General features: G+C 34.7%; 2 protein-coding genes across 3 annotated transcripts in view; one reads left to right on the top strand and one right to left on the bottom strand.

Annotated features, from left to right (window-relative positions):
* Positions 1-9325, top strand: part of SLTM (SAFB like transcription modulator) — a 69495-nt gene extending 60170 nt beyond the window's left edge. The window contains exon 21 of the mRNA XM_058541695.1: positions 9183-9325. Coding sequence (XP_058397678.1) covers positions 9183-9231 — 49 coding nt within the window. The 3' untranslated portion in view covers positions 9232-9325. The remainder of the gene's footprint in view (positions 1-9182) is intronic.
* MINDY2 (MINDY lysine 48 deubiquitinase 2) overlaps positions 8913-18962 on the bottom strand; it is a 62545-nt gene continuing 52495 nt past the window's right edge. For both annotated transcript variants that reach the window (XM_058541700.1, XM_058541699.1), the window contains 3 exons: positions 15425-15598; positions 12683-12877; positions 8913-11383 (listed from right to left, as the gene is read on the bottom strand). In XM_058541700.1, coding sequence (XP_058397683.1) covers positions 11255-11383; positions 12683-12877; positions 15425-15598 — 498 coding nt within the window. In that variant the 3' untranslated portion in view covers positions 8913-11254. The remainder of the gene's footprint in view (positions 11384-12682; positions 12878-15424; positions 15599-18962) is intronic.

Below are 18962 nucleotides of genomic sequence, written 5' to 3'. Positions count from 1 at the left end.
TCTATGTTGTTGCAAATGGGACGATTTTGTCTTTTTTATGGCTGAGTAGTATTCCATTGTATATATATAGCACATCTTCTTTATCCAGTCATCAGTCGAGGGACACTTGGGTTGCCTCCATGTCTTGGCTATAGTGAATAATGCTGTGATGAACATAGGGGTGCATAAGCCTCTTTGAATTGTTGATTTCAGGTTCATTGGGTGGATACCCAGTAGTGGGATAGCTGGATCATAAGGTATTTCTATTTTTAATTTTTTGAGGAATCTCCATACTCTTTTCCATAGAGGCCATGCCAGTTTGCATTCCCACCAGCTACGTATGAGGGTTCCCATTTCTTCACAGCCTCTCCAGCATTTGTTTTTTGCCTTGGTGATTATAGCCATTCTAATAGGTGTAAGGTGATACCTTAGTGTGGTTTTGATTTGCATTTCCCTGATGATTAGTGATGTTGAGCATCTTTTCATGTGCCTATTGGCCATCTGTATATCTTCTTTGGAGAAGTATGCCATATCTTCTTTATGCATCCATCAGTCGATGGGCAGTTGGGTTGCTTCCATGTCTTGGCTATTGTGAATAATGCTGCAATGAACATAGGGGTACATGAGTCTCTTTGAATTGTTGATTTCAAGTTCCTTGGATAAATACCCAGTAGTGCGATAGCTGGGTCGTATGGTATTTCTATTTTTAATTTTCAAAGAAATCTCCATACTGTTTTCCATAGAGGCTGCACCAGTTTGCATTCCCACCAGCAGTGTACGAGGGTTCCCTTTTCTCCACATCCTCTCCAACATTTGTTGTTTTTTCTCTTGGTAATTATACCCATTCTAACAGGTGTAAGGTGATATCTCATTGCAGTTTTGATTTGCATTTCCTGCTTAACTTTTTAAGAAACTGCCAAATTGTTTTCCAAAGTGATTGTATTGTTTTATATTCACACCAGTGGTATAAGGGTTCCAAGTGTTTCACATCTTTACCAACACTTGGTATTATCAATCTTTTTAATTTTAGCCATTCCAGTGGATGTGTACTGGTGTCTCATTATGGTTTTAATTTGCATTTCCCTATGACTAACGATGTTGAGCATCTTTTCATGCACTTATTTGCTATTTGTATATTTTCTTTGATGAAGTGGCTGTTCAAACTTGTGCCAATGTTTTATTTTTTCCTTGTCATTGAGTTGTAAGAGTTCCTTATATATTAATACAAGTCCTTTGTCAATATATGCTTTGAAACTATTTTCTCTCAGTCTTTAGTTTGCCTTTTCATTTTCTTAAGTGTCTTTAGGAGAGCAAAGTTTTAAATTTTGATGAAGTCTAATCATGTTCATTGATGTAAAGATTAAATATTAAAATGTCATCTCTTCCCAAATTGATATATAGATTCAATACAATCCCAATCAAAATTCCATAAAGCTTTTCTTGTAGAAATTGACAGGTTGATTTTAAAATTATATAGAAATGCAATTATATAGGACCTATAATAGTCAAAACCACCTTGAAATAGCAGAAAAAATTCAATTATTCTTGCTACTTGATTTCAAGACTTTTTAGACTGCAACAGAAATCACGACTTTATGCTATTGGCATAAAGGTAGAATGAAATCCAGAAAATAAAAACCTACACATTTATGGTTAGTGATTTTGACAAAGGTATCTATATAATTAAATGGGGAAAGGATAATCTTTTCAATAAATAGGGCTGAAATAATGGAATAGCCATATGCAAAAAATGAATCGATCTTTACCTCACACCATATAGAAATATTACCTTGAAATGGATCATAGACCTAACTGTAAGAACCAAAACCGTGGCTCATCTAGAAGAGGAGCAAATCTTAGTAATCCCACGTTTAAAATTTTGATTGGATACCGGAAATGTAGATGAAAAATTTCAGAACTACAATAAGTGGTTTAAAAAAGAAGAAGGTTATTGGAATATATGAGGTATGTAAACACTTACTGAATTTTTTTGAATGAAATATTTATGAAGGGAAATAAATCTAAAAGGCAGTGATAAATACAAACAGTGCACATTTAATTTGGCCTCCAAATCCTTCTATCTGTAGAATAAACCACCTCTAGAGAAATGCAGTTTTTCAGCTTGAGTGAAACTATTCTTTTGTTAAATCAAAAGCACAGAAAGAGAAGCTTCAGAAATTTTCAGGCCATAACCTTTGACCTTTTAATGAAAGATTCCAGTATCCCATTCCCACCCCAATGGAAAAAAACAACCACATAACACTGATGAAGTGAGGTTTCAAATACTTAGTCCCAGAATCTGATTTTAAAGGATTTCTTGTAGCCTCCCTATGCTGAGATTCTAATTCTGTCAAATGTAGCCTACATCTTAAATACTGATGAACATTCTCTGCATCAAAAGAGTCAAGAATGGCATGCAAATTTGTGAAAGCTGCTATAATTTTGAAGTAAAGAGATGGGCTTTGGAGTTAGACAGGTTTGGTTTTAAAATTCAACACTGCCCCTGGCAGTGACCTTTTACCATTTGCTTAATCTTTCAAGTTTCTGTTTCCTTAACTGTGACAGTATCAATCTCCTAAAATTTCTGTGAGGATTAAGTAAGAATAAGAACATAAACAGTGCAATGTCTGATACATAGTAGTATTGCAATAAATGGAGAATATTGTTGTTATAATAATTATTAGTAACCAGTTAGTTCCCTGTTTTAAGGACTAGGCATTCAGTGGAATGCCAGTATTCAGAGGCAATCCCCTTATCACCACTTCGCTGTTAAAGTGACTTATTTAATAAGGTTGGCAGCCCAAAGAAAAATCTTCAAAAGAATGAAGAGTCCTTTAAAGGCTGTCAGCCTTTGCCTGAGTTGACTCAAGAGTAGCAGAATGTGCCACCCGAAAATATGCCTCTTTGACATAAGTATTATTTTAAGCTGATTATTTTGAGAAACAGCAGACACAAGAGAAGCTCTGAAAACAGAGAAGTTACCCTTTTGTGATGGAAATTTACATTTATAAAGGAAATCTTCCTTTACCAGAAAAAGGATGACTAAATCACAAGAGAATCTTGTGAATCTTGTGGAGAAGGCACCAACTTAAACTTAATCTGCAGAACAAACCTTACCCTTGTTCACCATACTTTTCCTCCCCAGTTATGGGGTTACCTCCCCATAGCTGGTCTCCCCTCAACACTTTCTTTTGTCTTTAGCTGAAATGGTATTTAAGCCTGACTTCTAAGCCACCTCTGAGAGTTACTCATTTTTCCCTATCTTCCACATGTACATGAGGTATACATGTTAATAAATTTGTTTTTCTCTTATTAACCTGTCTTGTGTTACAGGGGCCCCAGCTGAGAAGAGTATAAGAAAAATGATTTTTTCCTCCCCTATATGACCTTGAATTTGTGGAAGGCCCTGACTTTAGCCTGGCTAACTTTCTTGCTCCTATGCTCCTGACTTCTATTACACCCACTTTTTTTTTGTGAGGAACATCGGCATTATAATTGGAGAGGTTTACTTTCATAAGGCTTAAGTAGCTTTCTTAATCTTCTTAAAGTTTTTTCTCATTTAAAGTTCTTGGCTTGGTTAAAAAAAAAAAAAAAAAAAAAGTTGTCCCTAGTCTGTTATTAACAATCTGTTACAATTTATTGTGTTTATTATGTATATGATACTTGATGTGCATTATCTTTAATCGTTAGAACAATTTTAAGAGGTAGAAATTATTCCATTTTAGACATGAGAAAACAGGCTGTGCAGAATTAGCTTGCTCTAAGACTGGAGGGTACAAAAAAGGCTACTAGGCCTGATTTTGAAGATTTCTGCAGGGTTTGAAACGGATGTACTTAAAGAATTGAGAGTCAGAATTTGAGCAGACCTGGCCTAGACGTCTCTGTCCCCTCCCAGATGTGTTTGTGGGCACAGGCTCTGCAGTCAGACTGCTTGGCTTCAAATCTCAGCTCCAACAAAGGAGCAGATGCCTACTTCATAGGATAATGAAAAGTGAGGAAGGAGACCCTGCAAGAAGGGCACAAAACAGGGGAGGAACAATGCTGCTTACTTCAGTTTTGTTTAGGCTGCTGTTACCCACGTGTTCTTCTGTTGCCTCTAGGAGGATGCAGGATGATACCCAGGGAAAATCAGAGGTGGGGGATAAAGGATTAAGGATTTTACTTCCCTCTATCTATATAACTTTTATACTAATGGGGAAAACTAATTCAATAACCCAACTTATTACTTATCTTTTTAAAGGACAGGCAAGCAATAACTACATAATATAGATATTTTATTATTTTTTTTTCTAATTTTTTATTTATTTGTTCCCCCAAAGCCCCAGTAGATAGTTGTATGTCATAGCTGCACATCCTTCTAGTTGCTGTATGTGGGACGTGGCCTCAGCATGGCCGGAGAAGCGGTGAGTTGGTGCGCACCCGGGATCCGAACTCGGGCCGCCAGCAGCGGAGCGCGTGCACTCAACTGCTAAGCCACGGGGCCGGCCCGGAAAATCAGGCTTTATCAAGAGTTGGTCCAAGTATTCTAAGGGTTAATCTTAGGTAAATGTGACTCAATATGTCAATTCCCCATTTCCACACTCATCTTAAATTTGTAAGAGGTAGCTTAATGAGATGAATATATACAGCAAAAAGACTGTTTGGTCTAAATATCAAAGTTTATTGAAATAAAATATAATCTATAATAAAAAATACTAAAGGTGTTATCACTGGTTACAGTTTTAAGTATATTAACAAAAACGCCAACATTTTAATCCAAGAATGACCTATCCTTGTGGTACAATAACAAACATGAAATTAAATGTTGAATAATACTGAATAATTCTGTTAGAAATATATTTTCCCATCTATGTTCAATATGCCTTTTTTAGGAATATCCTCCCAAAGTGAAACTTTTGAAACTTAAGACATAGTTTTAGAATTGAATAGTTTTAGCATAATTAGCTTTTAAAACAACAACTGTCTTTCATAGAAATTCAGTTCAACCCTAAGCTGGGTAGATGCTTTAAGGTGTCTTTATTCAGAAAATGAATTTCAATGCTCTTTCCAATCAATCTCTAGGGTTGCTATTATTCTTAAACTGGAATTTAACCTGGTCATAAAGCAAAACAGATGAATTATTTCAGAAGTAGAAAGGGCATCAAGATGATAGTAAAGGAAAAGAGGAGGAAAAAAAAAGGCACTCATACACAATCTATATATTTAAGTTCTTTGAAAACTCTATTACAGTTGGCCAATTTTGGCCTGGCACAAAGAGATCTATGATATGTCATAGCAACTTCTTGACCCAAATAGTCCAACAGTAAAGTGGAGGAAGAAAATTTGTTTCTTCTTGCTATATTACCATTTTACTTGCTACTCCTCAAAATGTGCCACAATACAATTATTCTGCACAATTCAAGGAAAAAGACTCACATGCACTAACTTTAGGAAATGACTTTCAAGGTACCTCAGAAGTTTCACAAGTGAAGATTATCCCTTTGGGGACTGTTGTGTAGCAATCATACATCAGTCTTCTATCATATTGTCCTACTTGTAATAAGTGGATGTGTGAAAACAACAGTTGTCATTTTATTGAGGAAGATAGCTTTTTAACAAAAACCACTGGAAAATTTTCAAATCCTCATTTTTAAAAATCTGTAAAGCTAAGATATCCTATATACTCTGGAAAAAAATGGTTATTTCATATAACTAAAATGTAAAAAACAACAAAAACCGACGAAACTGAGAGACACACAAGACAGATCTTCAAAGATTAAATGCCAATCTTAGTCTTAAAACACATTCCATTAGTTAGAACGGCTCTGTAGGGTATTTCAGTTATGATGCCCATTTGGACAAGTCACTGATTTGGAAATTTAAATGGGCATATCAGTTTCCTGGCTTCCTGTTTAAAGCCAAAGAAGCCAGGATCACTTTCAGAAGCATTTTGCTTTGTGCATTTTCTAACCTAGGAGGCACCCCTGCCTCTCAAAGCAGGATATTATAGTGAAGATGGATATAAACTTTTTAAAGTTAATGGTGACAAATTAAGTAATATGAAGAAATTCTTAGAATTAATATCAGATGAAATAGAGAGACTTATCGTAGAATAATACAACTTTTTGTTCTTTAAATCTACTGTGGTGGGCCGGCCCTGTGGCTTAGTGGTTAAGTGCGTGCGCTCTGCTGCTGGCGGCCCGGTTCGGATCCCGGGCGCGCACAGACGCACCGCTTCTCTGGCCATGCTGAGGCTGCGTCCCACATACAGCAACTAGAAGGTTGTGCAGCTGTGACATACAACTATGTACTGGGGCTTTGGGGGGGAAAAATAATAATAATAAAATCTTAAAAAAAAAAAAATAAATCTACTGTGGTTATTTAAAACTTAGGCTTTGTATTTCTGCCATGGTACTTCAAGCCTAATCTGGGATGCTACCATGCCCTAAAAATACCTGTTATAGGCAAAGTCTAAATCGCTTCCTTTCTCAGGGCAACAGGATGAAGCTGAACCTGAGGCAATAGTTGAAGACTTTTACCGTTTTTTGAGGTTAATTTTTCTGAGATCAGAAAAGTGAAATTAGAAACTAGAATCCTTCATGTAAAAATATATATGTGTATCACAATTTGTTAAACTCTAATTTCTTAACAGCAGAAACACAGGGATTAAGAGACATGCACGAATTAAAATTTAGATAGATCTTCAAAATAAGTTAAACTTATCAGAGTCTTGCAATTTGTCCCTCAGATTCCATTATCTCTATTTTGAATTTATTTTGTTCAGGAAGCTTTTGATTTTAAATTTTAGTTTGTTTTAAAGTGTCACCCAAGGAGAGTAACCTCAGTTCTTCATATTTTCGCATTAGCTTTAAAGTGTTGGACATAAGTGGGGGAAAAAAAAAAAGACACTAAATTACCAGAGAACCTAAGAACTCTGATTCCGATGAGTTCCTTTACAATTTTCAGTCACTTTCTAAAAGGAAATTAACTGCACATTATCAAATAACATTTTATACTAACAAATAATTTAAATAGCCCTAAAAATGACAGTACTTGAGAGATCTAAAAGAATTCCATCCATGCAAAAAAAGTTTACATATATGTGTTAGTAATCTGATACCATTGTAGTTCGTTCCATGGAGGAAAAGGCAAAGAGAATCTAAATATTTAGATATATGAAAGATATTGGAAAAAAATAGATTTTTAATGATTTTATACTCCCAAAATACTCTTGATTTTGACCTTATAGTCCACAAAAGCAAGTACAGAATACAAAAGCAACTCTACATTTTGGGAAGAGATGATGCCATACTCAAAGACAAGATAATTCTACAAATTTTGACAGCAGCAAAAAAACTGGCTTAAGAAATAGTCATTGGGGAAAAAAGTATGCACATTCAAGAACAAAAGATGTGTAATATTCATGATTATTTAAGTAATACTCTGTGCTCATACTATGCCCTTTATTCAGGAGTGTGGAGCACTAAAAACATGAGCATCCTTTACATATTTAGAGTAAAGTGAGCTATAGAAAGTTTGCCTGGCAAGATAAAAGCCAGGTTTTAGACATAAAATGATTCAGAATTCTACATTTCCAGTTTCTTAAAATTGAAATTATATACTATCTTTAATGCCTCCCAATTATTTCATCAAACATTGGTAAGTTTACAGTTGTAGTTTAAGTTGTATGCCCAGTATCGTGTGACAGGTACAGCCCGTAAGCCTTCCATCATATTTTAACATAACTGGCGCACTGAATAGGAAAGTTAAGTGAAATGTCATCAATTTGCTTTTAGCTGTTTTTTTTTGTGGGTTTTTTTTTGTTTTTTAATTTTAAACAAATGAGATTGTTTGAGGACAGTTCAGGAAATTCTTGCGTTGATTTTTCTCCAGCAAGATTTTACAAATATCTGCTTCATATGCCAACATTAATATAGGGACCACAATAATTCTTTCCTTAAATACTATTTGACTTCTAGTCCTCTTTCCTCTCAAGATCTTCTGTCTCTTGGTGACCTGAGCCAGTGATTCATTGAAAACAAAATGTTAAGGTTTTGTGCAAGTACCAAATGTTGGGTTCAGTCAACTAATCTCTGATACTAACTTGCTTAAGTTAAGATCAAGAAGTATGAGGAAGAATTCAAAACATAATATGGGATAAGTAGTCAAATACTAGAAATGTGAGACAATAAAATAAAATATATTCTAAAACCTAATCCTTAACTTAAATCTATGCCTCATTCAACTACTAACCTTGAAATAGGGAAGAAGTCACTTTACCTAAGCACACTGGACCAGTATATTATAGGAAGCAGCCAAGGCTGGTTTTAGCTGCCTCAAACTGCTTAGTGTGTGTATGTACATATGTTTGTGTATATGCTTAAAATGTTAATTCTTAAATTTGAGGAAAAGTTCCCAGATTCCTTTGGAGAATCTAATAGAGTCATGGATCCTTGCTTTAGAAATACACACACACACACACACAAAATAAGTACTTTTAAGTGTTGATAACCTATTGTAAATCACAGCATTGTTGATTCAGTGGGATTAGACATGAAGAAAAATTTCATACTGTTAATAAAGACTGGTCACTAACCTTAAGGAATAGGCTTTGAAAGTACGAGAAAGTGCAGAGACCATATCCATTCATTCATGTGCCTCTTTTGCTAGCTCTAATGGTAACTGGTTGATGCAAATGTGCCCCTGATCTAGCCTATAAATATTGAAAACAAAAATGTTTAAGTTCTAACTTCTGCTAGTAGTGTACATGTAACAATTTTCAAGTCTTACGAAATGCCGTGAAGGAAAGACTTTAATATACCACTATCAAATTTCAATGTACCCAAACCAGCAATGAAATGTCTGAATATATAATTTGTTGCCTTGAGCAAATATAAGAAAATAAAGACACAATAGCTTTTAATTCTTTATAATCTTCAAGGATAGGAAACCAGTATCTCTGAGAAGTTTGTTTGTTTTAATAGAATTGAACATTTAATTTTTTCCCCACAGTAATCAAAGCAAACATTTTATCATTATTACTCTTGGTATATCAAACTGAATTCCAGGAATGTAAGAAAGTCTGACTTGGAAATATTACATAGAAAAAGGTTGAATTAACAAACACATTACATTTTTTAGTTATTTCTTATAAGTATACATTGACATCTACTTATCTGATAGCAGCACTGCTGGTTTTGAGTGAATTTTTTTTTTTCTTCCAGAGGGAATGCAGAACGGCAGTATTATCTTTGGAACAAATTAAGAAGATAGTAACAAATAACAGAAGAATAACTTCTACACATATATTTTTCAAGGGCAATAAATAGATAAGTATATAATTATGGAAAAATATGCCTCAAATGTACTTTTTAAAATTCCTCAGGATTTATTGTTTTGTTTTTTCTTCTTAAAATATAATGCACTGTCACTACTATTTGCTCTGGGAAAAACAAACCCTGAGGTTTGAGTTTCCTCCTTCAACTAAAAGAGTTGTATCAAGAGTAAACTTGGACTAAGGTCAACTTGTTTGAGCCAACAGAGAATTCTGTAGTGCATTTGATAACTTACCAATGTACGCATATTCTGGATTATTATCAAGAGACACCAAATATTTTGTATTAAGGTTTTATACCCCAAACAGGTTCTCTGATGATTTATCATGCTAGTATAGGGAATTTGAAAGAATAACAAATATATAACATAAAAAGACATGCAATACAGAAGGACATAAAAGACACAGCTTGACCCTGGATTTTTCCCTTAGAATAATTTCTTCCATAAATAAGACTTTACTTTTTACACGTAGACTCATCCTATAACTGGTCTTGGATCACAAAGAATGTTATGGACATAGCTTAAGAAATCTAGACCACATTTTTTGTAGTCTATTGTCACCCTAGACCATAAAAAACATTCTCCAAGTGGATGCTCAGGTTAAATTAAGATGCTCTTAAACAAACAAATTTAGTGAGGCTTAGAATGTAAATCACATAACTACTTGCAGCAGCAATAGTTGTTTCAAAAATGACTAAAACAAACTTTTAAATATAAAGCATATAAAAAGGACTATTAAGTATAGTTTTCCAAACTATATCTAGAAATACAGGAAAATATGTGTTGCCTCATAATAAAGTTCAATAAATATTCTTTCTAAATCCTATAAACACTACAAGATGTTATAGGTTTATTTGGTTCCCATAAGTTAAAAATATCTGATTGCTTTTACATAAATTCCTCCAAATTCTATCTATTCTCAAACAGATTTTTATTAATGCTTTTTTACTAGTCTCAGAGATTATCTATAACTTCCTTTCAGAAATGTGCTTTTTTGTTGGTTTTAATAAGTATACCTAATTTTCTAGCAAATAAACATGATTTAAATTTTAAGGTTCAAGGTAATTCTAGAAAAAGGTAGACATTGAACTATCTGCTTTTCTACATCCCCATATTTACAAAATCTAGTGGCATCCTGTGGTTTCCCCCTCACACTCACTTATCACACTGTCAATAAATAGTAACTGTGGTCCAATTTACCTATATTAAAAGTTTCAAAATTCCTCAACATTTCACAACACTACAAAGTCATTAATATCTGATTTTGATAGGATATAAGCATTAGTGTTATGTAATTTTTTGCTATTGGAAAAGAAATACAAATCTTTATTTTTTCTATCTAAATTAAATCCAAGTTCCACTATCAGTTCTCAAGATAGTATCTAAAATGTACATTCCTAAAGAAAGGTAAAGCTGTTCAAGGGCTGAACTAGTCCAATATACAATTAAGGGTTATTTATTCCTGTTATTTTTTTTTTCTTTTTAAATCCCTATATTAAACCCCTGGTTTCTTGCAAATTAGATCATAATTTAACATTGTAAAAATTAATTTCAGAAACTATTGTGCTAATATTTAGATTTCAGAAAGGAATCAGACAAAATCAATTACCTCCATTCATTGTTAGAACAGAAGATAAAATAGCTTACTAACTGATATGAGTTATAAATGTCACTATGACACAAAATTTGCTGTGATTTGCTTATTTGGCTACAAGTGCAGTATTTTTCATGAATGACAACACAGCATTTCCAACTTGTAACATGAAACTCCAGCTCATAAAGAGTGTACTGTGTGACTTGAAAAAGTCTGATTGTAACTAAGTAACAACCTTTCCCCTGAAAACATGAACAAAATCCATTGGGAAATCAGGCACAGACGGTATTTATCGGTTTTTCTTCCTTTCCTTCTGCGGTTTTGTTTCTCGAGACTATAGATGGTTCCAACGGAATCCAACACTTGTTACAAAATGACACAGCTATTTTTTTCCTTTTCTTTTTCTTTATCTTTTTCTCGAGGTTCCTTTCGTTTACGTTCACTATTCACAGATTGTCTTCCACTTGATGGAGAGGCTTGTGCTGGCTGGCTTTGCTTTAAGAAAAACAAACAGGAAGAAATTACCTCAACTTTTCTAAGGTGCTTTATCATAGTTATCTAGATAGAAAAAGCACAAGAGTGAAAGGAATCATTAATGGAAAAAGAAGCTACTGGTGTATAGACTTGCTATGTTACATTGTATCTGAGTAATTGCCTCTACCATTCTGGATAGATATAATTAATATATTCATTATTCTAAGTAAATGGAATTTCAAAAGATAAATAACGTGTGTAGGATGATATAGCCTGAAGCCTCAAATTCAAGAAACATTTATGTTAAAGTTTAGAAAACATTGAAGAAAGTGACACCATTTGGTTAACTACAATAGTTCTCCAAGACCTCATTAAATACTATACTACACAGATTTTAAAAGGAGAAAAAAAATTCTGAGAACTAAGTGTAGAATAAGTGTATTCTGTGAAATAAGAGAACTTTTTTAGTGAAAAGTTAATCATAACATGGTAGGTTTTAATTTTTAACCTTGGGGTAGTCAATATTTGAGCTAGAAATAGAAATGTTACACTTATTTTAATGGAGACCTCTATAGTTAAAGTTTCATCCAACCTTTAAGGGCATCTTGCTTTCTTGTATACCCAAATCAAAGGAACGGTTCTGGCATGGTACAGTTAAACATAAAAGAAGGAGAATATTTTTTCATGTAATGAAATGCGATTTAACATACAGAAACCCACTTAATAGTCACATTTTCAGTGCTTAAAACATTTAACTGGGAAAAGTGTAAAAGGTGCTAACCTTTGTTGAATACTTAGTATACGTCAGACATTGGGTTCAGTGCTAACACTATTTGTACTTAACCACAAACCTAAGAGTTAAGTATTATCTTCTATTTTACAGATAGAGAAAATGAGGCTAAGAGAGGTAGAGGACGTGGTCCAAAGTGTTGCAACTAGTCAGGGGAGATAGAAGCAGGAAATGCAAATCCACATCTATCTGGCTCTGAGGTCTACATTCTTTCCAGTAGTACTTTATACTGCCCTCTAATTGACAGAAAAGACTTTGTTCAAATTGGTTGATATTCTTTGTAGCTATCAAGAACTTAAAAAATAAATTTGAAAAATCTTGCCATCAGAACCTCAGGAAAAAGAATTTCACTAAATGAGAAATATATTAAGATAATCACAAACTTAGGACAATATCAGAAAACCCAAAGGGTGCTACAATGCTAACGTAATTGAAGAGTCAATACCTAATTTAAAAATTTTTATTTCAGCACAACTTTCTTCATTGCTAAAGTGATCGTTTTATTTAAGAAGCAGAACACTAGCTTTTACCTGGGCCTGTGTAGAAGCAGAAGCAGCAACTGCTGCTGCTTGTTCCTGTTCCTGATAGTATTGAGAAGCCCGCCTATCCTCTTCTTCTTGGAGCTTCTTCGCTAGTTCCAAATCACTGATTCCTTCAGGTATTTGTTCCCAATTGATCTCTTGGCTCTGCTGTTCTTGTTGCAGAGATAATGCCATAAGATAGTCCTAAGAAATTAAATTATAACCATCTTTAGCTATGAGATTTTACCCAAGAACTAATGAGTGTAAATATAGAGGTTATATCTACAAAACTATGAGAATGGCTTTTAAAAAACATACCAGAACTTAAATTAAAAACAAGTTATTTAAGTATTTCTGTTTGGGAGCTATAAACTTATTTCAGTGATGTTGCCATGGTTCTACTATTAACAATCAATATACATCCACATAGTTTTTTCTACATTCACATACAAACTGAAATACATCTCCCAACCCCTGAAACTATTGCAATCTGTTTTCTTTTCCATTTAATGTCATAAAAGTATTGTATAAAAAAAAAGTCATAAGAATTTCCCAAGATTATTTATTAGATATTCTTCCAGGGGCTGGCCCGGTGGCATAGCGGTTAAGTTCGCACTCTGCTTCCGCGGCCCAGGGTTCTCCGGGTCAGATCCTGGGTGCAAACCTACATACCGCTCATCAAGCCATGCTGAGACGGTGTCCCACATAGAGCAACTAGAAGGATGTACAACTATGACAAACAACTGTCTACTGGGGCTTTGGGGAGAAAAAAGGAAAAAAGGAGGAAGATTCACAATAGATGTTAGCTCAGGGCTAACCTTCCTCAAATAAATAAGTAAATAAATAAATATTCTTCCAAAACATGATTTTTAAAGCCAAAACAGTTGTTCATCATACAGTCATATTCAATTACTTAACCACCCCCCCCTTCCTCCTCCCACACACACACCCAGATTATTTCCTATAAGAAAAAGTGATGCATCTTTGGTCAAAAGTTAGATAATATAACTTAATACCCACTTTTATTAAGAATTAGTGATGAATGAAACTTGATTACTCTGTGTACCTCCCCCATCTACCCTCAAAATAAGAGAATTTTAAATAATAATAATTGTTAATTATTAATATTAATAAATAATAATTAAATAAGAGGATATGTAAAAGGTTGTTGCCTGTGAAGACCTTGTACTAACTAGCATGACTATCTTACCAAGAATCTTATCAAGAATTTGTCCTTCAAATTTTTCTCAATTCTTCAAACTCTGCTCTTTGCCAAGTCTCACAGTCTTAAATCCACTCCCTCCTTGCTACTTCCACAGACACTATGATGTGTATATAATCTTAACACCTTACAACTGGACTACTGTGGCAACCAACTGCTTTACCTTTATTCCCTCTGCTCCAATATTTTTTACATATAGTGGTTAGAAAAATCCTGCACATTTCTCTAAGTAATATTTAAAAAACAATGCTCCTGATGCTGAAGGAAAATAAGTATGTTGATTTTATTATGGCTGTTTGTCCAAGGAAAGCCAAGAGTCCTAGAAAGATTAGCATTTGTTTGAATCAAGTATTCTGTGCACTCACAGCTTGCTATTCAAATAACCACTATAAAACTTAACATTAATATTATTTGGTCAATTATCTGCCTCCCCTGCTAGACTGCAGAATGTTTGAGGACGGGACTAAAAGATTTATCTTTGTGTCCCCAAGACCTAGTTATAGTGCCAGGAATACAACTGCTCAGTGAATATTGGCTAAATGAACACAGTCTCTATGCACTTAAATTGTTATCAGCGAAACGTGCCAACTGTTTAAAATAACCATATTTCTACGTCAGTCAGGGAAGAAGTCACATCACTGTTATACTTCTAGTAATAAACACACTTATGGCTCCCAGCCTGCCCACCTATAGCAAGAAAAATCTCATCTGTCTCAGTTCTAAATGAGAATTCTACTCACCAGAGCAGCTCCTGCTGTAAGTGCCTCCTTACCTTGGACTCTAAAGCTTTAGAACACCAACCTACTCTTTACCCAGTGCATGCATCTTCAAGACTCCCTCTTTTCCACTTTTTCTGACTAGCCAAAATAGATTTCCAATATGTACTCGTCTCTTCATCTCTACTACTCAAGGCTAAGACATCATCACCTCTTGCTTGGATTGCTAATCTCTGCTTATACCTGTGTCCTTCCTGTGCATTCTTCACATAGCCGCCTTTTAAAAAGGTAAAGTAGATCATGTCACTTTGATGTTTGACACTTGGCATATCTTCCCTACTATAATTAGAATAAAATTCAAACACTTTACCATGCTCTTCATAGTTAAATATGACCCAGCCATCTGAACCAAAGTGTATAATTAATGTACATATAAAGAGATCACTTACATATTTAGGAAGTGTCAGGAAAATTAAAATAAATTAAAATTTAATAAAATTAAGTATATTAATGAATAAATCTTTTTTTTGTGTGTGTGAGGAAGATCAGCCCTGGGCTAACATTCGTGCCCATGTTCCTCTACTTTATATGGGACGCCACCACAGCATGGCTTGACGAGCGGCACATCAGTGCGTGCCCAGGATCCAAACCTGCGAACCCCGGGCCGCTGAAGCGGAGTGCCCGAACTTAACCGCTATGCCACAGGGCCGGCCCCAGTGAATAAATCTTTAGTTCAAAAGTTTTGGATAACTGAATTCATATTTGAAAGGAAGGGGCTTCTTAAACAATATGAAGAAGACAAAACAAATTTACCTGATCTATCTGATCTTGTTGCCCTCTATATACAGTTTCAGGATCTGAAGGAGGCCTCAGATGAAATTCTGAGTCACAGAAATTTCCATCGCCATCGACATTGTGTAGGCTTTCCCAAACAACTTTTTCTTCAGTGAGAAACCCCTGGTCTGTTACCAACAAATACAGTAGACCCTTAACAAGAAAAACAAAAGAAAAAAGACGGTTAAATTGATCAAAACTAGTTAATATTTAAGAGAAATTTTATAATCTGTATGTTTAAAGCATGTTAATTATTCCCCCTAGTTAGATCTGCACAACATAATAAATAATAGACCAAGTAGATATCTTATTTGCTCACTGAGTTAAATCCACTTGGCTCCGAATATAGTTTATAATTAGTACACTACAGTATAACAAGTAATAGGAGCTCTTGGCGTGCTCAACTAATACATGACTTATAAATAGCCTTTGGGGATTTACAATCTCATTTCACAAACTAGAAAAAGAAAGTTCCTAAAAAACATATCAAGTAACAAATAAGACACAGTCACAATTGATATCACGTTGCCTTTTTTCTTTTTTAAATTAAGCCTATGTGACTAATCCAATCCATACCAATTTTTCCTTTCTCTGCACCATTAGCTACTCTTTCTCGTACACCAACAGTACTTTGCATCTATTTCCATTGTAGCACTGAATCACACTGTACCATGATGGTGTTTTCCTGTCTCTTTCTCCAGACTATATTTTTTAATCTCTGTACCTCTGGGCCTAGTGTAGGGTGCATCATACAGTTGGAGCATAATATTTATTGAATCAATCAATGAACTCATGTTGTATTTACAGTCACTACCACAGAATTTAGCATTGACCTCAAATTTTTCATATGTATTAGTTCTAACTCCAATCATATGTAAAGTGTCCTTATTATACCACATAAGGTTTGTAAGCCATTTTTTTTTCAGATTTGCTAAGGATATGAATTTAATTTACTTGCTCTGAGTTCCCACTGATTGATATAGTATTTATTATTGCACAAGAATACTTTTAATGTTCTCTCTTATCATTCACAATTAATCTTAATAATTAAGAATAAGAAATTCCTTTAAAGAGTTTGGTGGTGGGGGTAGAGAAATTATTGAATAAATTCTGAAGCTTTGAAAAACTAAGTAATTATTATTCTTGAACACTTACTACGTGTCCAGCTCTGAGGGACGCAGCTCTTCCTAAAGTAAAAAGTCTTTCCTGTCTACTACCAGTTACATTTAAGAGTCAGCTGTAGATACTGATTGATTTATATGGTCATTGAAGTTGCTATGGCAACATGAAAAGCATTCATAAAAAACACATTTTGGGGGCCAGCCTGGTGGTGTAGCGGTTAAGTTCGCGCACTCCGCTTTAGCGGCCCAGGTTCGCTGGCCTGGATCCCGGGCGCAGACTGACACACCGCTTATCAAGCCATGCTGTGGCGGCATCCCATATAAAGTAGAGGAAGATGGGCATGGATGTTGGCCTAGGGCCAGTCTTCCTCAGCAAAAGGAGGAGGCTTGGCAATGGATGGTAGCTCAGGGCTAATCTTCCTCACACACAAAAAAGTAAAACATTTGTGTATAAAGTTTAAAGACATTGTTTTCAGCAAAAATTAAGTTCAGGTTCATGCCCTAAAAAAAAAAAAGTCAGGTATGTTCCAGTTAATCAAATATTTGAATGCCTACCATAAGCTCAGCACTATGCTAAGTGCTCGAGGATTCATATCACGGAAAGCAATGATCCCACCTTCCTCTGGTATTAGGTGCTCCTTTTATGTGATTCCATAGAATCCTGCTCTTACCACTGTCATAGCTCTTTATACATTGAATTGTAGTTGTCTGTTTACTTACTTATCTCTCTTAATACATTTCAAGCTCCTTGAGGACCAGAGCCATGTTTTATTCAACTATGCATCCTCATTACCTAACATATTTTTAACACCCAGTTAGGGTCTACCTTGTCCTAGGGTAATTTAAGAGAAAAACTAAAAGTTCTTTCCAGCCAATTTTCCACTGAATAGAGCTGACCCTTCTGTTTATACTTATCATAATACATTTCAACATACCATTATATTATATAATATCTAGGTTTTACAATTTATTTTATGTAGATCATATATTAGATTGGCTGCTTACTAGGAGAGGAACCATAATCATCAATAAGTTTGTTCCAAATGACACTTTAGGATGGGTAAATTCTGGGAGGGTCTCTACTGAAGGCTATTATCATCCATAGCATATGAATATTTATAAGTTTTAACTAAAAGGGTGTCCCTTTCTTGGTATAGCTGATCTGTCTTCTCATAGACCATTAGCCTCAATTTCTTCCTCTTTTAGATCTTGACATTTATCAAAAAAGTCTGTAACTGGTCCACTGTCAACAATGCTGATTATTACTCAACCGTTCTTTTATATAATTGCAGTGTAGAATAGCAAAGTATGTATTAAATGTATAGTACTTAACAGTTTAGGCCCATTTGTTCCTGAGAGTCTGCTATTAAATCACATCAAGAAGATTTCTTGCTATTATACCCCAGCATTTTTGCTATATTACCTAGTCAAAGCTTTCTTTTCTAAGCCTTGAATCTTCCTCCTAATCTCACTCACCAGTCTCTAAAACACTAATCTCATAAAAAATAACTAATACTTGGGGCCAGCCCCGTGGCTTAGCAGTTAAGTGCGCGCACTCCTCTACTGGCGGCCCGGGTTCGGATCCTGGGTGCGCACCGATGCACCGCTTCTCCGGCCATGCTGAGGTGGCGTCCCACATACAGCAACTAGAAGGACGTGCAACTGTGACATACAACTATCTACGGGGGCTTTGGGGAAAAAAAAGGAGGAGGATTGGCAATAGATGTTAGCTCAGAGCCGGTCTTCCTCAGCAAAAAGAGGAGGATTGGCATGGATGTTAGCTCCGGGCTGATTTTCCTCACACACACACAAAAAAACTAATACTGAATGTATATATTAAATTCTTAAATTATTTATTAATGTATAAAATTTATAAATTATTATTTATTATATAAAATGACAAAGAAATGACATCAGATAATTTTTATAATTTTTTAAAAAATAGGCAATTGGATCACAAAAGAAGACTGAATGAAAACCTATTCCATCTAAAATACCCTGATAAATTAGGTCTATATAGAATGTGAGTTACTTATATTAACAAATACATGACAATATCACAATTTGTAAATTGATAAAATAGAAGAAAAGTTATCAAATGTAATACAAAAATAATTAAGTAATTCCAGCCTTTAAATTGTGGAGGAAAGCACTACCTGAATATTTTTAGTTAACTATCTTGGATTCAAATTACTTAACATCTTTGGACCTTAGTTTGTTTTTGTTTTTTTTTTTGAAGAAGATTGGCCCTGAGCTAACATCTGTTGCCAATCTTCCTCTTTTTTCTTTTTTCTCCCGAAAGCCCTCAGTACATAGTTATATATCCTAGTTGTAGGTCCTTCTAGTTCCTTTATGTGGGATGCCGCCTTAGCATGGCTTGATGAGCGGTGAGTAGG

Source organism: Diceros bicornis, chromosome 5 (genome assembly GCF_020826845.1).
Source record: "Diceros bicornis minor isolate mBicDic1 chromosome 5, mDicBic1.mat.cur, whole genome shotgun sequence".
Classification (NCBI taxonomy): Eukaryota; Metazoa; Chordata; class Mammalia; order Perissodactyla; family Rhinocerotidae; genus Diceros; species Diceros bicornis.
This window is presented reverse-complemented; position numbering and strand designations above follow the sequence as displayed.